Raw genomic sequence first — 16,550 nt, 5'->3', positions numbered from 1 at the left:
CCCGTGAAACGCCTAGGTAAAGATAAGTGAATCACAACACTAGTTGAAATTGCTGAAATTTTTGAGATAGGATTTTTTCTGTTAGTTTCTGAAATGTAGCGCTACTTTTGATTTGAAAGAATCTAGATTTTCATTCAGAAAATAAGTTTACTCATAAACCTTGTTGAGGTAGAGTTGCGAACAGAGATTTTAACAGATTTTATGTCGTCATGAAACCAGAACCAAAATCAAAACCGGAACTAAAATGCCTAATTTATCGAAAATATTAATGAACCTCCGAGCCATAAACAACACATTGAAACATGAACATGTTCGATCATTTGGTTCTTGTTAGTGAAATATAGCCCCCAGCGTCATCAATTTTGGGATCATTAGCGGTGAAGGAGGCTCTTGCATGGGCCAAGTTTAATTCGAATCAGAAATGGATGATCTTATCTAATATGGAGATTAGTCGTTTTTTGATGGAGAGTGGGTGGACTTTGGAAAGAGATCAACGGCTTGAGTTGCTCATTGAGTTAAACAAAACAAAGGAAAGTAAACACAGAGTTTCTTTGGAAATCTTTTTTTACGAAATTGATGTTGAAATTGAAGTTTCTTTATGGAAATTATTTGTTGATAGGATTTTGAAACCACAGCAAAATTGCCAATTAAAAAGTGCAAAACCGTTACAGAGCGTTAGAAGTTTTTATATTGACTGCTTTATATACTGTATTAGGATGTCGTGCGATCCTGCTTGTTACCATAATAATTTGAACACTATAATTTTGTGACTACTCACTGATTTAAAAAATTTTACAATTTTCAATTTCGTTCAAAACTCACATCAAAGATTTGAAAAGATCAAAACGTTATAAACGTTTTCTGTCGGGGCCATAAGAATCATTTTCAACAACGAAAAATCAATTTTGTGCAAAGTTGAGTATAATTTTTTTGTTAGAACCGAATTGATTTAACTGACACATTCTTTTAATATATCCCGTTTACCACCACCATACTACAAAACTTTGTTCACAGTCACACTACAGTAATTTCTTGCAAATTTTTACGGTACCAATTTATGGCAAAAAAGAACAAAGTTATTCAGAAAAGCAAACGATTTTACGAGTAAATATTTTGAATTTACCGTTGGACTTCCAGGTAACGTATGTTAAAACGTGCCAATAAAAAATTCCAAGTGGCACAGTGGCATAAATTTTAGATTGGAAATTATTTTTTGTTCATTTATTCAAAAGTTCCATAGAATTGCTTTCACAATTGTCTTTGTAAAGTTTCAATGTCTTTGAGGTGTTCAGGATTAAAAGAGCATTCTGAAAACGTAATAAAATTTTTTAGCCTAAAAAGTTTTCATACATCTATATCAAAAAATTATATTTTTCTAAAAATTTACCAAATTGTTACCCATTTTTAAATACATCTTAAACCATTTTTAATCTAAAAAACTAGCCTAGCGCAAATATAGATAACCCCAAAAGTAGTGAAAAGTGCACTGAAAAATTCACGATAAAAATTTTAGGCGTCAAAATTTGAGGCAGTGACACGTCCCCAATCTTTATAATAAAACTACTAGTTTGGAAGACAGGGGTAAGTTTAAAACTTGTCATTTTAAATGAGACATTGCAACTAATGCGACAAACTAAAATTGTATACAAAAAGTGTGTTTATAGATAATTCAAGCTCCAGAGAAAATTTGAGAAAACTTTGAACTTCCATAACAGGATTAGCTAGCCATGAATTTAGCACTTTCCGGGGAGCACATCTAAGTGTAAAAATTGTAAAAATTGTATTTTCTATTTTGAGAATCTTAAATTTAAATTGAATAATGGACTCTTCAAATTTTGAATAAAATGTTTTACACGAAGACTTCCGGCACGTGTATTCCCCATGCCCAATGCGAAAAAACCCAGACTGTGATCTTCTAAAACTATTTCTCTAATTAGTCAAAACGTTCAAAAGAACACTCAGACATTGCAGACGTTCACTGATCGTGTTCCCCCGTCTTGACATCATAGATCAACCCGGAGTTTCGTAAAAGATGGAGATGAATGAAGAAAATACATCGACACTACATTTTTAATGTGATGTATCTATTAAAAGGCGTGAACACATGCAAGTAATTTTGATCCGACTTTCAAACTTGCACATTTTTTTTCGTATCGTCGGAAATTTCAACAAAAAAAAGAAAACCGAGAAGGATAGAAATTTGGGTTTGTTGTATTTTCTTCATTGGTATATATGCAGTAAAAAAAGATTTTGAGCATGTACTAAAAGCTGAAAACTTGCCAAATTAAAATAGAAGTACTGAGACTGATTGAGCAAAGACGGTAACACTTGCCCTTTAATTGAACCCGATACTTTTCATTCCAAAACTGTCAAATTATGCTTCTGGCATTTTTGTAAACTATCAAAAAACCTGAACCTATACCAATTGTATGTTCAAGTAAAAATATCTTATAAGATTAATTACGGTAACTAACTGTTACTAGCAAGGGTCGGAATCAGGGGTGTGCGACAGATTTGCCAATGTTGCCTATTTACCGAGCGCGGCAATTTTTAAAAATTATATATATAGCAATTTATTGAGTTGTTTTGATGTTTAAGCACACATGCTACACGGAACTTATTCAGAAATCAGATGTGTGTTAAAAATTCAGTAATTTTGGTGGTCTAAAAAAACATCACATTTTTCCTTTTTCAAAGTTTTTTGAGAACAGCAAACTTTCCAAATTTGCCGAATTTCACGACCTCGGCAAATATTTTAAAAAAGAGATTTGCCAAATTTGCCGAGCTCGGTAAATTTTGAGATTTGCCGCACACCCCTAGTCTCAATTTATCAAAAAACAAATCTCTGCAAAAACAAAATAAGTTCGAATAAAAATTTTCCAACAAAATGTAAGATTGAATATTGCAAAGTGATTCGATTAAACTTTTCGTCAATTACCGCTGTTCATAACTATGGTTCTGCTGATCAGATACACGGAACGTACTTTTACAAAGCCAATAACAGACACAGGTGCTTTTTAGCATGTTTCCCGTTATAAGTTTCAAGTCGACGTCAGACCTCGCGTATCAAATGTTAATGTGATACCCTTGTTGTTTTCCTGTGTTGGCATTGACCTTTTAGAAAAGGGATAACATTTGACAGAGAGAAACTAAAAACGAAGTCATACAGAAACGACATGGATGAAGGGAAAAGGAGAAAGAACACGAAAAAAACACGTGTGGAGGTTCAAGAAACTGGAAAATGATTCGATATCGGGCATTTCCTGATGTGTTGGATGGAGAAAACAAGGGAGAACGTGCCCAAAGAAGAATGTCATTGAAAATTCGAAAATTCGAAAAGTTGCGTATTGTCTAGCATTAATTTTGAATTGGAAATGCTACATAAATGATACATTTCAGTAGTATTTTTAGACTAGCAATTATAAAACATTGACCCACAATAGAATAAGTATGAGTTCAAAAAGTAAGGGTATTGTGTGTGATGAGTGTTTGCCTGCGCAAAAGTTTGTGTACTATGAACTTTTATTTCAATTTATTTTACTGGCTCGGAGGTCTCGCATAGCTTTTATGGAATTATATAAAAAAAAGCATTCAGGATTACAAAAGTGAATCAAAATTGTATCAGAATTGTGTTTGGTAAAAAAATTTTAAAATCTCTCGGTCCATCGACTTTAAAATACCTAAATTAAGTTTAAAACGTATGATAATTAAATTGTATACTCAAAATTTGACGGTGATTTCAAAATAAATTGTTTCCAGAAGACGTTGACAAGTCGATCAAATTTTAAATTTTAACTAATTTTAGGCCATTTTTTGAGAAGTTTTCAAAAAGTTTTATCATGAAATTTGGAGTTTTCCAACAAACAAATTAATCCAAGTTTTGATTTTTTGTTTTTGAAATGATGTTACTTACTAGGGAATGACCAGAATAAGTGGAGCGATATTCAAAAAAAAAATATTGTATCGGAAAGCTGACATTCTCTACTATAAGAATATGACTGAAATTTTTGCCCATTCGGGCTGGAAATCTGAAATTTTTACGTCTGAAATTCTACGTTAACTCTTTTCACTATCCCCAATTAGTACTGCCTGCAACAGCGAGATGGCCGAGTGGATAGAGTGGATGACAAGCATGGTGGGACTCTGGGGTTCAATTCTACCCTAACGTAAAATTTTTCAAAAATTTAAACGTGTTTTTTCGAAACTATATAAAAGCCCAAATTTAATTTTTCTGATCGATATCAGCATGATCAATGTGTCGACCAACACCATAATGATTCATTCAACATCTTTTCCCCTAAAATTTAAACTTTTTTTCTCAAAATTGTAACTACAACCATGGATCCCCTCATATAAACAATTTTATTCATAGCGAATAATATGAAAAAAAAATTTAAAAAAAGTTTAAATTTTAGGGGAAAAGATGTTGAATGAATCATTATGGTGTTGGTCGACACATTGATCATGCTGATATCGACCAGAAAAATTAAATTTGGGCTTTTATATAGTTTCGAAAAAACACGTTTAAATTTTTGAAAAATTTTACGTTAGGGTGGAATTGAACCCCAGAGTCCCACCATGCTTGTCATCCACTCTATCCACTCGGCCATCTCGCTGTTGCAGGGAGTACTAATTGGGGATAGTGAAAAGAGTTAACGTAGAATTTCAGACGTAAAAATTTCAGATTTCCAGCCCGAATGGGCAAAAATTTCAGTCATATTCTTATAGTAGAGAATGTCAGCTTTCCGATACAATTTTTTTTTTTGAATATCGCTCCACTTATTCTGGCCATTCCCTAGTTAGGTTTAAAATATCTGAAAAATTTCAAAAATTGGCATCTTCCAAAATTTTAGCTATTGCCAAAACTGTGCTCAAATTATATGTATTTTGTAAAAACCATCTCAGAATATTTAAAATTTTAAAACAAAAAAAAAATTCAAGAAAATTAAAAAAAAAAATTTTTTTTTTGTTTTTGGTCCAATATATCATAAAAAGTTACCTATTTTTAACTAAAATCTAAAAATTTGGTGACCAAAAAATGACAAAAATTGGGCACTAATTGGCTTTAAATTTTCCTTAATCAACAAAATAACATAAATTAAAGAACCGAAATATGCAACTAAATATGATAACTTATTAAAAGTCAAATTCGGATCGCTGCGACACGAAAAAAACCAAAATTACGAGATTAATTCATTTGAGCACATTTTGGCTCCATATATTCAAAATAACTAGAACCGTTATTCCTACTTTACTTAACTCTACCTAAAATTTTTCAAAACCTAAAAAAAAACAAATTATGCATTGTTCCAACTTATGTTAATTTCAACAAAAAATGTTACAAATTCTACAACCAAAAAGTCAAAGAATGTGAAATATGACCTGCAAATAAGAAAAATGATGGGAGTGTTCCTAGTTTCCTGTAGGTGTATGCGTAACTGGAACACTTGCCCCAAACAATTGATGATTTATTGTTGTTGACTTCAAATATCAAAAGTAATTGATAAGTACTGGCTTCAAAAAAAATAATTGATAGCTTGATAAAACTTGTTCGCTAGACGCTTTTTTCAGAGATTTTAGAATCAAATAATTATTATGTATACCAAAATTATATTTCTATATAATTTATTTCTTTTTTTTCAAGATATACAAATATTTTGTGATGTTCCCAAAAAGCCAGCTACATACTTGCACAAAAAACCGTCATATTATGAAATCCGCTTTATTTTCTAGTTTTCTGCAAAAAGTGTAGGATACCTCTGTTTCAAACATCATGTCATAAAAACGAACGGATAAACGTAGAACAACAACAAGAGAACACGTCAGCAAAGCGACAGGAAATCAGAATTTCTGGAATTTCGAATATATGACGCAGAAGCCAAATGATCAAATAAGTGTTTAAATGGGGGCATTGTAATCTGAAATAACTTGGGATTTGGTATTTAATTGGGGTTGGATTTCACCTTCACGATTTTACAAAGTATTACAGCACGTGATGCCAGGCTGTCACATAAAGGTTTGATCTACAAAAAATGCGGGAATTTAATGCCCAAAAAATGTGAAGTCAGCACGTTCTTAATCATGCAAAATCAGTCTCTTCACCTGCATTTTTTGTAGATCTACGTAGATCAAGTCGAAATGAGACACTTTGACACCACGTGGTACAGTCATCGATGAAAGTTGACAATACTTGTAAAGTTATTGCAAACTTTTGAAATAGGAAAAAATGTAAAACTTTTCACAGCCAAACTTATCAAATATATAATATTTCAGTATGGTTTAATTGATTACAAAAAAGCACCAATAAAGAAATGAGCAAATAAGTTGTGAAGCAACTAATACAAATCTTTCACATTAAGATTTTGAAAAAATGTTAAAGGCGGTGTAGGCAAATTTTTTTTTGTTTCATTGAACTCAAAATTGTCGGAAAGCCTGAATTTCGTAATGAAAATTTTTGAAAACTTCTCAAAAAAAAGTTATGCCGGCTCAAAAATGAGCATAAATTAGTGAACATTTGAAATTTGGCCGACTTTTCAACGGCGCAGCGGCTGGAAACTGGCTTTTTTGAAATTAATGTCAAATTTTGAATGTACAAGGTTTTTTAAAGGCATTTTCAAGTCGATGGACGAAGAGATTTCGTAAAAAATTTCAAAAAGCTCTTTATCTATAGAATTTAAAATACCTACATCAACTTGAAAACAAAAGGTAATAACCTTTTATACCAAAAAAAAAAGTTTTCCGCCGTTGACAAGTCGGTCAGAATTCAAATTTTCACTAGTTTTAGGCCATTTTTTGAGCTGTCATAAAATTTTTTTCAGAAGTTTTCAAGATATTTCACTATGAAATTCGGTGTTTTCAGACAATTTTGAGTCTAATAATAGAAGCAATAAAAAATTTGACTGCACCAGCTTTAAGAAAATTAAGCTTGTTTAATTGACAACCCTATTTCCTTATTATCTAAAATAACATTTTTCTCCCACGAGAAGGGATGAAAAATTTGCGCTACAAATAAATTAATTCATATTAGCGTTTCGATTAGAAAATTGTTCATCAAGTAGATACAAAAACTCCCTACAATGTAGTTTCCTGACAGAAAAAAGACATATTAGAACTATAAAGCGTTTAAAATAATCATGAATCATAATAGGCGTCGGTAAAGAATTTTCCACTTCTGAACTTTAATACAAACAAATTAATTAATATTTGATCCTGACGGAACAATCAATGAAAACAAGTACTACCCCCGGAAAATTGTTGTTCAGAACGATGATGAGGTTGAATTTTATAGCTTTCAGAGGACAAAATGCCAGACACAGAATTTGTTGCCAAACAAATTAGAACTGAATTACGAGATTTAACGGAGGCGTCAAAATTTGTGTGTTTTTAAGAATATATGATGCATGATTTTTTGATGGTTTTGTGGATTTTTAAAAACAAGCAAAAATTAATTGCGTCTAGTTGAGGATAAAAAACATAAATAATTGGTTTTTGAGCTGCTATTTTATGAATAAATATTGCAGAAAAAAAATAATATAAAAATGCAAATATAGGTGTTGCAGAGGAGGGATCAGCCTTTGGCACATTAATTTTAGTTTTTCTTCTGACAAAAATTGTTGCTAGTTCGTATTGAAAATATTTTAATGTCCCGTCAAACGTCTGCTGCTGTCTTTTTTCAAAAATCCGATTCTTTTAATCTTATAAATTTTTAAAAGTAAACCTTACACCCCATTGTAACCAAACTTAATTTTTTATCTAAATAATTACGTCAACAAGTTTCTGGTATTTTTGCAAGCGACAAGGAAGTAAATATTTGAGCTTAAACTCGAAGAAAAACTGCTGTTTTTGTCTAGCCCTTTCTAATGACACATCGAGACATCTCATTTGGTCTCACAACTTGAAATGACTTCATTTTGAATTTAGGACATTTTCAGAAAACAACTAGAGAGAAAAACGGTTTAGAGTGTTGGTACAGGCTCGGACTTTTTAATCAATTTGTTGAAAATTAGTCAGATACTGAAACTTTACCTGGAATTAAAAATTTAATTTTTTAAAAAGTTTGTTTAATTAATTGTTAAGAATAAATAAATTATTGTTTAACAGGGGAAGCTCACAAAAGCATTTTTTAAAAAACAAATTATTTTTTAAATTGAATCTGATGAAATATATATATTTTCAATTAAAGTTCAAAAATAACTGCAAACAGCTGATTGATGTTTTGTAACAGGAAATGAAATCAAATGACTGTAACTAAACTTTTCTTTACTTTCATTTTCAAAAGCGTGAATCACGTGTTGAAGGATCATGAGTTGAAAGTCCCTGGTGACTATAGAGAAAACTGATGAAATCGGTATTTAACTTGGGTAGGTAATAAGCACAACATTTTTCACAAAAAAAAATGCAAAGAGGATCCACTTGAAGCGAGCCAAAGTTCACGCAAAAAAGTGAGAAGTGACGTAGAAGATCTTTTTGCTCCCTCCTTGAAACAAATATATCCATGGTTGCCCGACGTAATATGCGTGGGTGAAGATATGGCAAAATTAAAAGTTTTTTGTCATTATGAGGCGAGTAGAAAATATTTAATAAGCGTTGAAATGTTTTAAGAACATAAGGAAAAATATGAAATTGTTGTGAAGTTTGGAATGTTTCATTGACCAGGAAAGAAAGGACAACCGGCAAGTCTTGCAACGGGGGTGTACATATTGCTAAACTTGAACGTTTTAACATTTTTGAAAATAAAAAAAAGTTATAGATAATATGCTTTATTGATTCAGATACATCTATTTTTAAAATATTTTTTAAAAAATTTTCCTATTTTTTAAAATTATTTATTTTTCAACTTCAACGCTTCACAAATTTACGGAAAATTTTGTGTAGAAAAATCGGAAAACAAATTTCGCTGAAACAAGGGCTCCCGTGAGCTCACCGCAACGGCGCCTGTGCCGATTTTATCCAAATGTATAGTGCTGCGCGGAACCTCGAACGTGTCGGCCGCTTCACGTAACTACCTTTCGCTTTTCATTGCACACACATCAAGCTATTCGTTTCACAACAAGCTGCGGAACCTCGAACGTGTCGGCCGCTCCACATAACTACTTTTCGCACTTCATTGCCCACAGCGGCGCGCGGAGTTGGCGTTAGCCCCGCATTTTGCGCCTTACTCAGCTGGGAGTCCTACTTATGAAAAACCTAAAAATCTAGAATGTTTTATTATACTTTTGCGGGAAAATGTTTGAAATTGTGCCAAATGATGTTTTGAACAATCGAACTTTTTTAAAAAAGAATCTTAAAATAATTTTTTATTTTTCGCTACTTTGTGTCTTCCAAAAACTACACACAAAAGTTTCCTTTTTGCCCAGCTATTATTATTTGCGAGACTGTTTTTTGACACTATTTTTTTCATTTTGCAGAAAGGTTCACACAACTTTTTTTGCATTTCTTCCTATAATTCCCAAATTAAATTCACGAAATTACTCATAAACAAACTGATTTGCATTGAATTTCTCTTATCAGTGAATTAACGACCGTTTCTGCACTTGAATGGGTTATCAGTAAACGGAAAAAGTGCCCAGTTGGTCAGTTTGCAAATGATGAAAAAGGAAATGTTTTATTAATAAATTCAAAAATTGTATACAACTTTTCAACAATAAAACGCATTCAACGATTGAAACAAAACAACTTTAAAATCCAAACCTAAAAATGAAAATGTATATCAGATTAAATTAAAATTTTTTAAAATTTTTTAATTTCAGTCAAAATATATATCACAGATGTTCCCCTGCAATTTAAAAAAAATTGAAAAAAATTGATTTAAATATAGGTTTATTTAAGTATATAAAAACATTTCACAACATTTTTGGAAAGAGATTTGGTAAATTGTAGCATCTTACTATTATTGATAGTTTAACAGTATGTCTTCAAAATTATAGAAATTTTGCAGAACTCGCTTTTGGAGTTACTCTAGCGGCCTCCGCAAGTGTAAAATTGAACTGAACATATTTTAAACCGAGTTTTCCGGGATTCTGACTTGACTTACGCCGCTAAAATGTTCGTGGTGACATTTTCCGAAAACAAACCTTTGTACACACTTTTTATTTTGATTTGTTTTGACTTTTTTTCATTCATTCACATATCAGATATACAACTGAAACACGCGCAAAAATACTCCGGTAACTTTTTTATACTTTTAGATCGGAGTCATGAGCATATTTTAAGTAAAAAAACCCCTTTATTTAAAATATTTTGAATTCCAAAGTCTACTGGCAAAATACTTTTTATAATTAGTTTAACACATTCAAGTAATGTTCACATTTCCACAAATTCCTTGTTGGTTGAAAAAGTTCAAACATTTAATACTGTAACTTATTAATGCACCAAAGTAGAAATTGCATGTAAATCAGATAACGGAACATTTCCACCCTATCTGTAGCATGCGTTGCAAACTATTTGTTACCTCTTCAATTGTACGTGTAATTTTTTGATCGTTTGATTTTGATGATAATTTTCAGATGGTTGGGCAGAAAAACTTCCTTGTTGAGGATTTACGTGAAACTCAAAAAATCCATATTGTAAATGGTATACGGTACGACACGCTAGTCGTGATAGTAAATTCTAAAAATGCGGTTTTTCGATTGTTTATTTCAAGTGTTAATAGGTAATTGCAATTTTTTCAGTATGAAAACAATTAGTGATGTGCGCATAATATTTCAGAAGGCGTATTGTACAGATCTATATTGAGGGCAGGGCAACTTGCTTGAATGTCAAAATTTGTGCACGCACTGTGACCAATTGCATGTTGCAGTAAGTGTACTATTTTCGGTTTTCTTGGCGATGTGTGAATTGTGCGTTTACAGCAAATGTGTAATTATTTAGAGTGAGGAATAATGGCTCAATTTTTTTCAAGAGTTAACAATTAAATAAAAAATCATTCACCGGATTTTTCATAACAAAATACGTTAAAAATCTGAAAATTTCGAAAACTTTTAAGAAAACTTTAAAAAAAAACAAAAAAAAACTAGACAGTATATTGAAAATATAAATTTTTATGTACTATGTAATTAACAGGCGGAAAAATTACGGCAATTGTTCACATAACAATTTTTGAAAAAAAAGTCATTCAATGAAGTATGTTTGAACACCTCCGGTTCTGCAACAACCATCTTAGTCTTCCTAAATTCTTATATAATTTTAACAGTGCAGAGTTGAAGCAAACTTTATGAGCACAAATACTTGTTTTCTGAAAGTATTAAAAAAATATTCTAGCTTCAGATAAGTTTTCTAATTTTCTAGATAACATGTCGAACAAATCTTACAATTTTTAGACGTTTGTAAAATCATTCTTGATTAATGATCGGTTATTACTCTTGGTTTCTTTTTGTCGTTGATTCGCTGAAAAAATTACAGTAACATTTTCTGCTCGACGCCCAATTTCACATGTGCAAAAAAACTAATTGATCAGAGGTCGGTGAATTCTGCAAATGATGGACGTCAAGATAAGACAAAAAACGATCAGAATTCAGCAACGTTTGAAATTGTACATATTTGGTAATGAATTTGGAGACCATATTTTTCATGCTGAAGTTGAAAATTCATTTTGAGAGAAACTTACTAAGCCGGAATCCAATAATGAAAAGTACTTCAGATTTGTGAAAAATGGGTAAGATTGTCAAAATTCAAACAACACAGATACACACAACACAGAAAATTCAACACAGAAAATTCAAATTCAATATTTTTTCAATTTTAATATCTTGAAACTAAACCTACTAAAACATCCTACACATTACAGCATTTGTTTTCCAAAATCAGCAAAAATTATATGAGGTAATTCGGGTTATTACTTTATGAGGGATAAAATGACCCAAAATGCAAATGTTCGTAATAAGACGTATAAAATTTTTTTCAATTTTTTTTCAGCGAAAGTATTGAATTTTAAAATATGTTGATGTGACAAAAGTTAAGAGAACATGTTCATTAAATTGAAAATTATTTTCGGCGAGCCATTGCCAACCCAAGCATTTTTAACGCATACAACTTTTTTTCTGAAATTTTGTTTCTTCGAAACATAGAACCGTTTTGAAAATTTTCATATGCATATTTCTAATTAGATGTGGCTAATTTCTTATTGGATGTGGATAATTTCTAATTAGATAAAAAATGGGGTTGTCTGAGAATATTGAGTTTTGGTTTTTGAGGTTTTGGGACAAATTGAGCAAAAATTTCCACAGCCTCTGAAACTATATTAGTGAAATTAAATGGAGATCTTGTTAAGTAAATTACTTTGTTTATAGAATCGATTACATCCAGTAAACCCAGAAAAAATGTACACATCGTCAAAACATTGTGCTTTAGTTTTTTTTCAAAATTTTTGGAATCTAGGGTGCCGGTGATCAATAGTATTTCCTAAGCTAACGGTTACTAAAAAATTAGTCTTCCATGCAAGGTAATATCAAATAATAGAGTAATTTTCTCAGACCTCCTCAATTTTTTTTCCAGAAAAAATCACGTGTCGCAAACTTCCTTGTAATGAATATCAGATCGACTAGAAACCACAAGAAATGACGAAGAATACCGTTTCCGCGCTTCCTGCTCAACACGTGGGGACATCAACTGATAAGAATTAAATGGCCACGGGCAACGATCAGATCTTGATAAGGGATCATCTTCAGTTAGTTTCGGCAATTGAGTTGATACTTGTGCAAACATGTGGAGGAGAGTTTTCGGTGAGATAAAATCGTTTTTTTTGTAGATTTCTAACAGGAATTTTCAGTGTTTTCTTGCATTTTCTTATATGTTCTTGCTACTTTACCGGATTTCGGTATACCCGGATATAGCTGTGATGCAAATGTAATGAAAAAGAGTAAAAAAGTGCCAACAAATGTGAACTCCGTACGACCAGCAGATATCAAGCTGATCATGGCACTAGGAGATTCTCTGACGGTAGGTGGTCTTTTTTCTAGTCAGGTTAAGAATTTCAAATTAGGATAAGCTGTAAGGAGGTGGATGCTTGAGAATAACTTAGAAAGTGCAAAGAGTTCGAAAAAAGTTGTTCTTCAAAGTTGAAACAAGATACGTTCTGGAAATAGAAACACCTGGCGTAGATCATCTAAAAGAAAATTTTTTAACCAAGTCCCAACCAAATATTCTAGCTCGAGAAATATATGATTATAAAAGTTCAAATCCTTCTACTTACGTTCAAAATTTGTCTAATTTGCTCAAAATCGACTCTTATAAGTTGAAGAAAGTATTGTAGTGTTCCATACCATTCATATCATGAGAAAAAACACGGTCAATTTTTTAGAGTTTTTTTCAGATTCCCATAGCGTTTATAGCTAACAAAAAACGTTGCCACTTTTTCTTGGCCAACCTTCTTCTGGCGGCTTGGTAGTTTTCAGGCAATTCCAAATTAGTATAGTTTACTAATTTTTTTAGTTTACTCGTACTTTACATACTTAATTACTCAATTTCATGGGCACTTTTCCTGAAAATGGAATCAATATTTAGGCCGCAAATGGAGCTGGTGCCGAGGATCCGGTAGCAGTCGTTCTGCAATATCGTGGTCTTGCATTCCAAGCCGGAGGTGACAAGACATTAGAAGAACACGTCACTATTCCAAGTAATTGGCATTTTTTTAATTTTCCAAAAATTTGCTAATCTATTCCAGATATTCTCAAAAAATACAATCCAGACGTGTTTGGATATTCTAATGGAATCGGGTCTCCAAATGTCTGGGAAATTGCTCGTCTCAATGTTGCCATGCCAGGAGCTAACGCGAAGGATCTTCCAGGACAGGCCCGGCAATTGGTACAACTTCTCCAGCAGCATACAGAGGTTGGTCAAGAGCTTTTTTGCTTTTCAGTCAAAAAAATTCCATTTAAGGTTGTAAACATGAAGGAGGATTGGAAGTTGTTGAACATTTTCATTGGAGGAAATGACATTTGTGGTTATTGCAGAAAACCAGTGGTGAGGTTATTAGGTTTTATTGATGATGGGTAGTAGGAATTATTTTCGATTAAATCTAGGGCTCCCATGTCGGCGCCACAAACGAATGCGCTAAACCCAAAAAGTGTCGGACGCGGAGCAAAATTTGCACCAAATATTGCCACACTCTATCGCACTATTTGCAGCAAACTTAGCTCCGCTGTCGACTCTTTTTGTGTTCCGCGCATTGCTATAAAAATTTCGGATCGGCGGTTTTTGATGCCGACATGGGAGCCCTAATTGGATCAGACGCAGATCAAATAAGATATGTCTTTATTGTGGATACCATAAAATTAAAAATTTCAATGCTCAAAGAGCAAAACATTTACGCCATTACATCATAAATGCTAATTTTGTAGCAGTCGTAATTCTGAGTTCTATACAGTTTGTTTCAACATATGATTGTCGATTATGCCGTTCTTGGTGTGTAAATCATACTTGTTTTATGATTTTGTTCTCAGGAATATCAATCAAAGGGGGCGTAGAGTTTGTGGTATTTAGGTTGAATAGACTAAAACTGATTCAAAATCGCCGAATTTCATAATGAGACTTCACAAAACATTTCCAAAATTTTTTTATGGCCGCTCAAAATTTCGAAAAAAAGAGCCAAATTTTGCCAATTTTGATCATTTTTGGATGCCTATCGGCCTAAAAGTTGTCTCAATCATCGAATATCCACGAGATAAATTACCAAAATAAAGATTAAAAAAGTGATAACTGCAGAAAAACTAAAATCCAGCAGCTGTGACAAAGAAAAGTGTGCGAAATTTCAGATTTTAGCCAAATTTGGCTCTTTTTTTCGAAATTTTGACTGCAAAAATTTTGAAATGTTTTTTTTTGGGAAAAGATAATATTCATTTTTGATCTAAAAAACGTAAGAATTATATCACACGTTGCATAAATAAGCAATTCATACTTCGAAATGCAATGCATATAAAATAACGTAAACGTAGCTTTAAGGCCCTAATCCTGTTGATTAGGTACTACTCTCTATCCCATCTAAATATTTGTTTCTAATTCCAGGAGGATTCCCCATACAACTGCGCGCAGGACATCAAACAAGCCGTGCAAATAATTTACGATAATGTTCCACGTGTCATTGTTTCCCTCACAGGAATGTTGCATCTCGAGATGCTGCGCCAAACTGATACCGGCCACTGGTTCTGTCAACGTTTGCATCAGTATGTTGCAAAACCCTATTTATTGACACAAAAATAATACATACCGTTTTTGCAGTGACGAGTGCGGCTGCGAGAGCAATAAGAACTTCACCGATGCTGATATCAGACAGGTGGGTGGGGAGTGGGATTTTAAGCTTCCAAAGCTTCGATAATTATTAAAAATAATTTAAACTTTTTATAAAGAGCTTGTTGCAGGCTTGCTATGATTATAACAAGTACGAAAAACAAATTGAGACCGACGGAACTTTTGAGAAAAACGACTTCACATATGTGGTTCAACCAATGTTCCAAGATACTTTGATTCCCCCAATGGAAGTGAGTGATCGATATTTGAATGTTTCGACACTTTTTTCGAAACTTTTCAAAACCATGACGTGATGCAAAAATTTTGTCATGCTTGCAAACATAGCAAAATACAAACATACAAACTGTTCAGAATGGAAAACCAACTCAAAAGTTCTTCGCACCGGATTGCTTCCATTTCTCACAATGGGGACATGCTCTTGTGAGCACTTATCTTTGGAATAACATTTTACAGCCAGTTGGCTCAAAATCTACAGTTTCAAACATGTCAGTGCCACTTCAGACATTGGCCTGCCCAGATGCGGTAAGTTCAGTTATCAAGGGAACCATCACATATGTATTAGTAAGGAAAAAAGGTTTTTGAAGGTCTAAACTTTTTTGATTGTTTTTTGCATCAAAGACGGATTTTTCCGAAGTTTTGAAAAATAACTAACCAGGCGTAATCCTACAGTACTGAGTGTTAGTTATGAAAAATAGTAGTAGTACACTCGGAGGTGGGTAACAAAAAGCAACATAAAATATTCTGTCAGAAAGTTGTCCACCGCAAACTTCGATTTATGTCGGCTGCAAATTCCACAACTGCGCGTGGTGTCAGGTTGTTCCATAAAGGTTTGATCTACAAAAAAATGCGGGAATTTTTTCCTCAAAAAATGTGACGTCAGCACGTTTTTAACTATGCAAAGTTAATTGAGGAGTCTGCTCCTAATATCCCGCACTTTTTGTAGATCACAACGAAATGCGACATTCTGACACCACGTGCAACTATAATGAGATAACATAGATCAAACCAAAATCTACAGGCCTAAGTTCACAGTATAAAGAAAAAACCATTATTTCTTTATTGGAACTTATCTTTAGCAGTTTGGAACTGAAAACAAAAATCTGGAATTTTGTTTTTTATTCCATAATACTACCTTATCTCAAATAGGAACATTTTTCAGGCTTGCCCCTTCATCCGAACACCTAAGAACAGCCAGGACTGTAGTCAATACATGACCCCTCATGCTTAATAATTTTATGATATATTTATATTCGATATGTGTGTTTGTATCAAAATTGTCTATATTCATATGAAAATTTTCGACTCGC

At 32.7% G+C, this 16,550-nt stretch overlaps 1 protein-coding gene and 1 non-coding gene across 2 annotated transcripts; one reads left to right on the top strand and one right to left on the bottom strand.

Moving 5' to 3' along the window:
* Positions 1 to 8,420: 8,420 nt before the first annotated feature.
* Positions 8,421 to 8,441, bottom strand: 21ur-13752. Its single transcript, NR_072831.1, has one exon.
* A 4,232-nt stretch (positions 8,442 to 12,673) lies between these two features.
* F09C8.1 (Triacylglycerol lipase) lies at positions 12,674 to 16,550 on the top strand. The gene is made up of 10 exons (NM_078235.8): positions 12,674 to 12,719; positions 12,767 to 12,936; positions 13,501 to 13,612; positions 13,661 to 13,827; positions 13,876 to 13,959; positions 15,001 to 15,158; positions 15,214 to 15,268; positions 15,354 to 15,473; positions 15,595 to 15,765; positions 16,403 to 16,550. The coding sequence occupies exons 1-10, from the start codon at positions 12,701 to 12,703 to the stop codon at positions 16,469 to 16,471; spliced, it is 1,125 nt and encodes a 374-aa protein (NP_510636.2). The 5' UTR covers positions 12,674 to 12,700; the 3' UTR covers positions 16,472 to 16,550.

Source organism: Caenorhabditis elegans, chromosome X (assembly GCF_000002985.6).
Source record: "Caenorhabditis elegans chromosome X".
Taxonomy (NCBI): Eukaryota; Metazoa; Nematoda; class Chromadorea; order Rhabditida; family Rhabditidae; genus Caenorhabditis; species Caenorhabditis elegans.
This window is presented reverse-complemented; position numbering and strand designations above follow the sequence as displayed.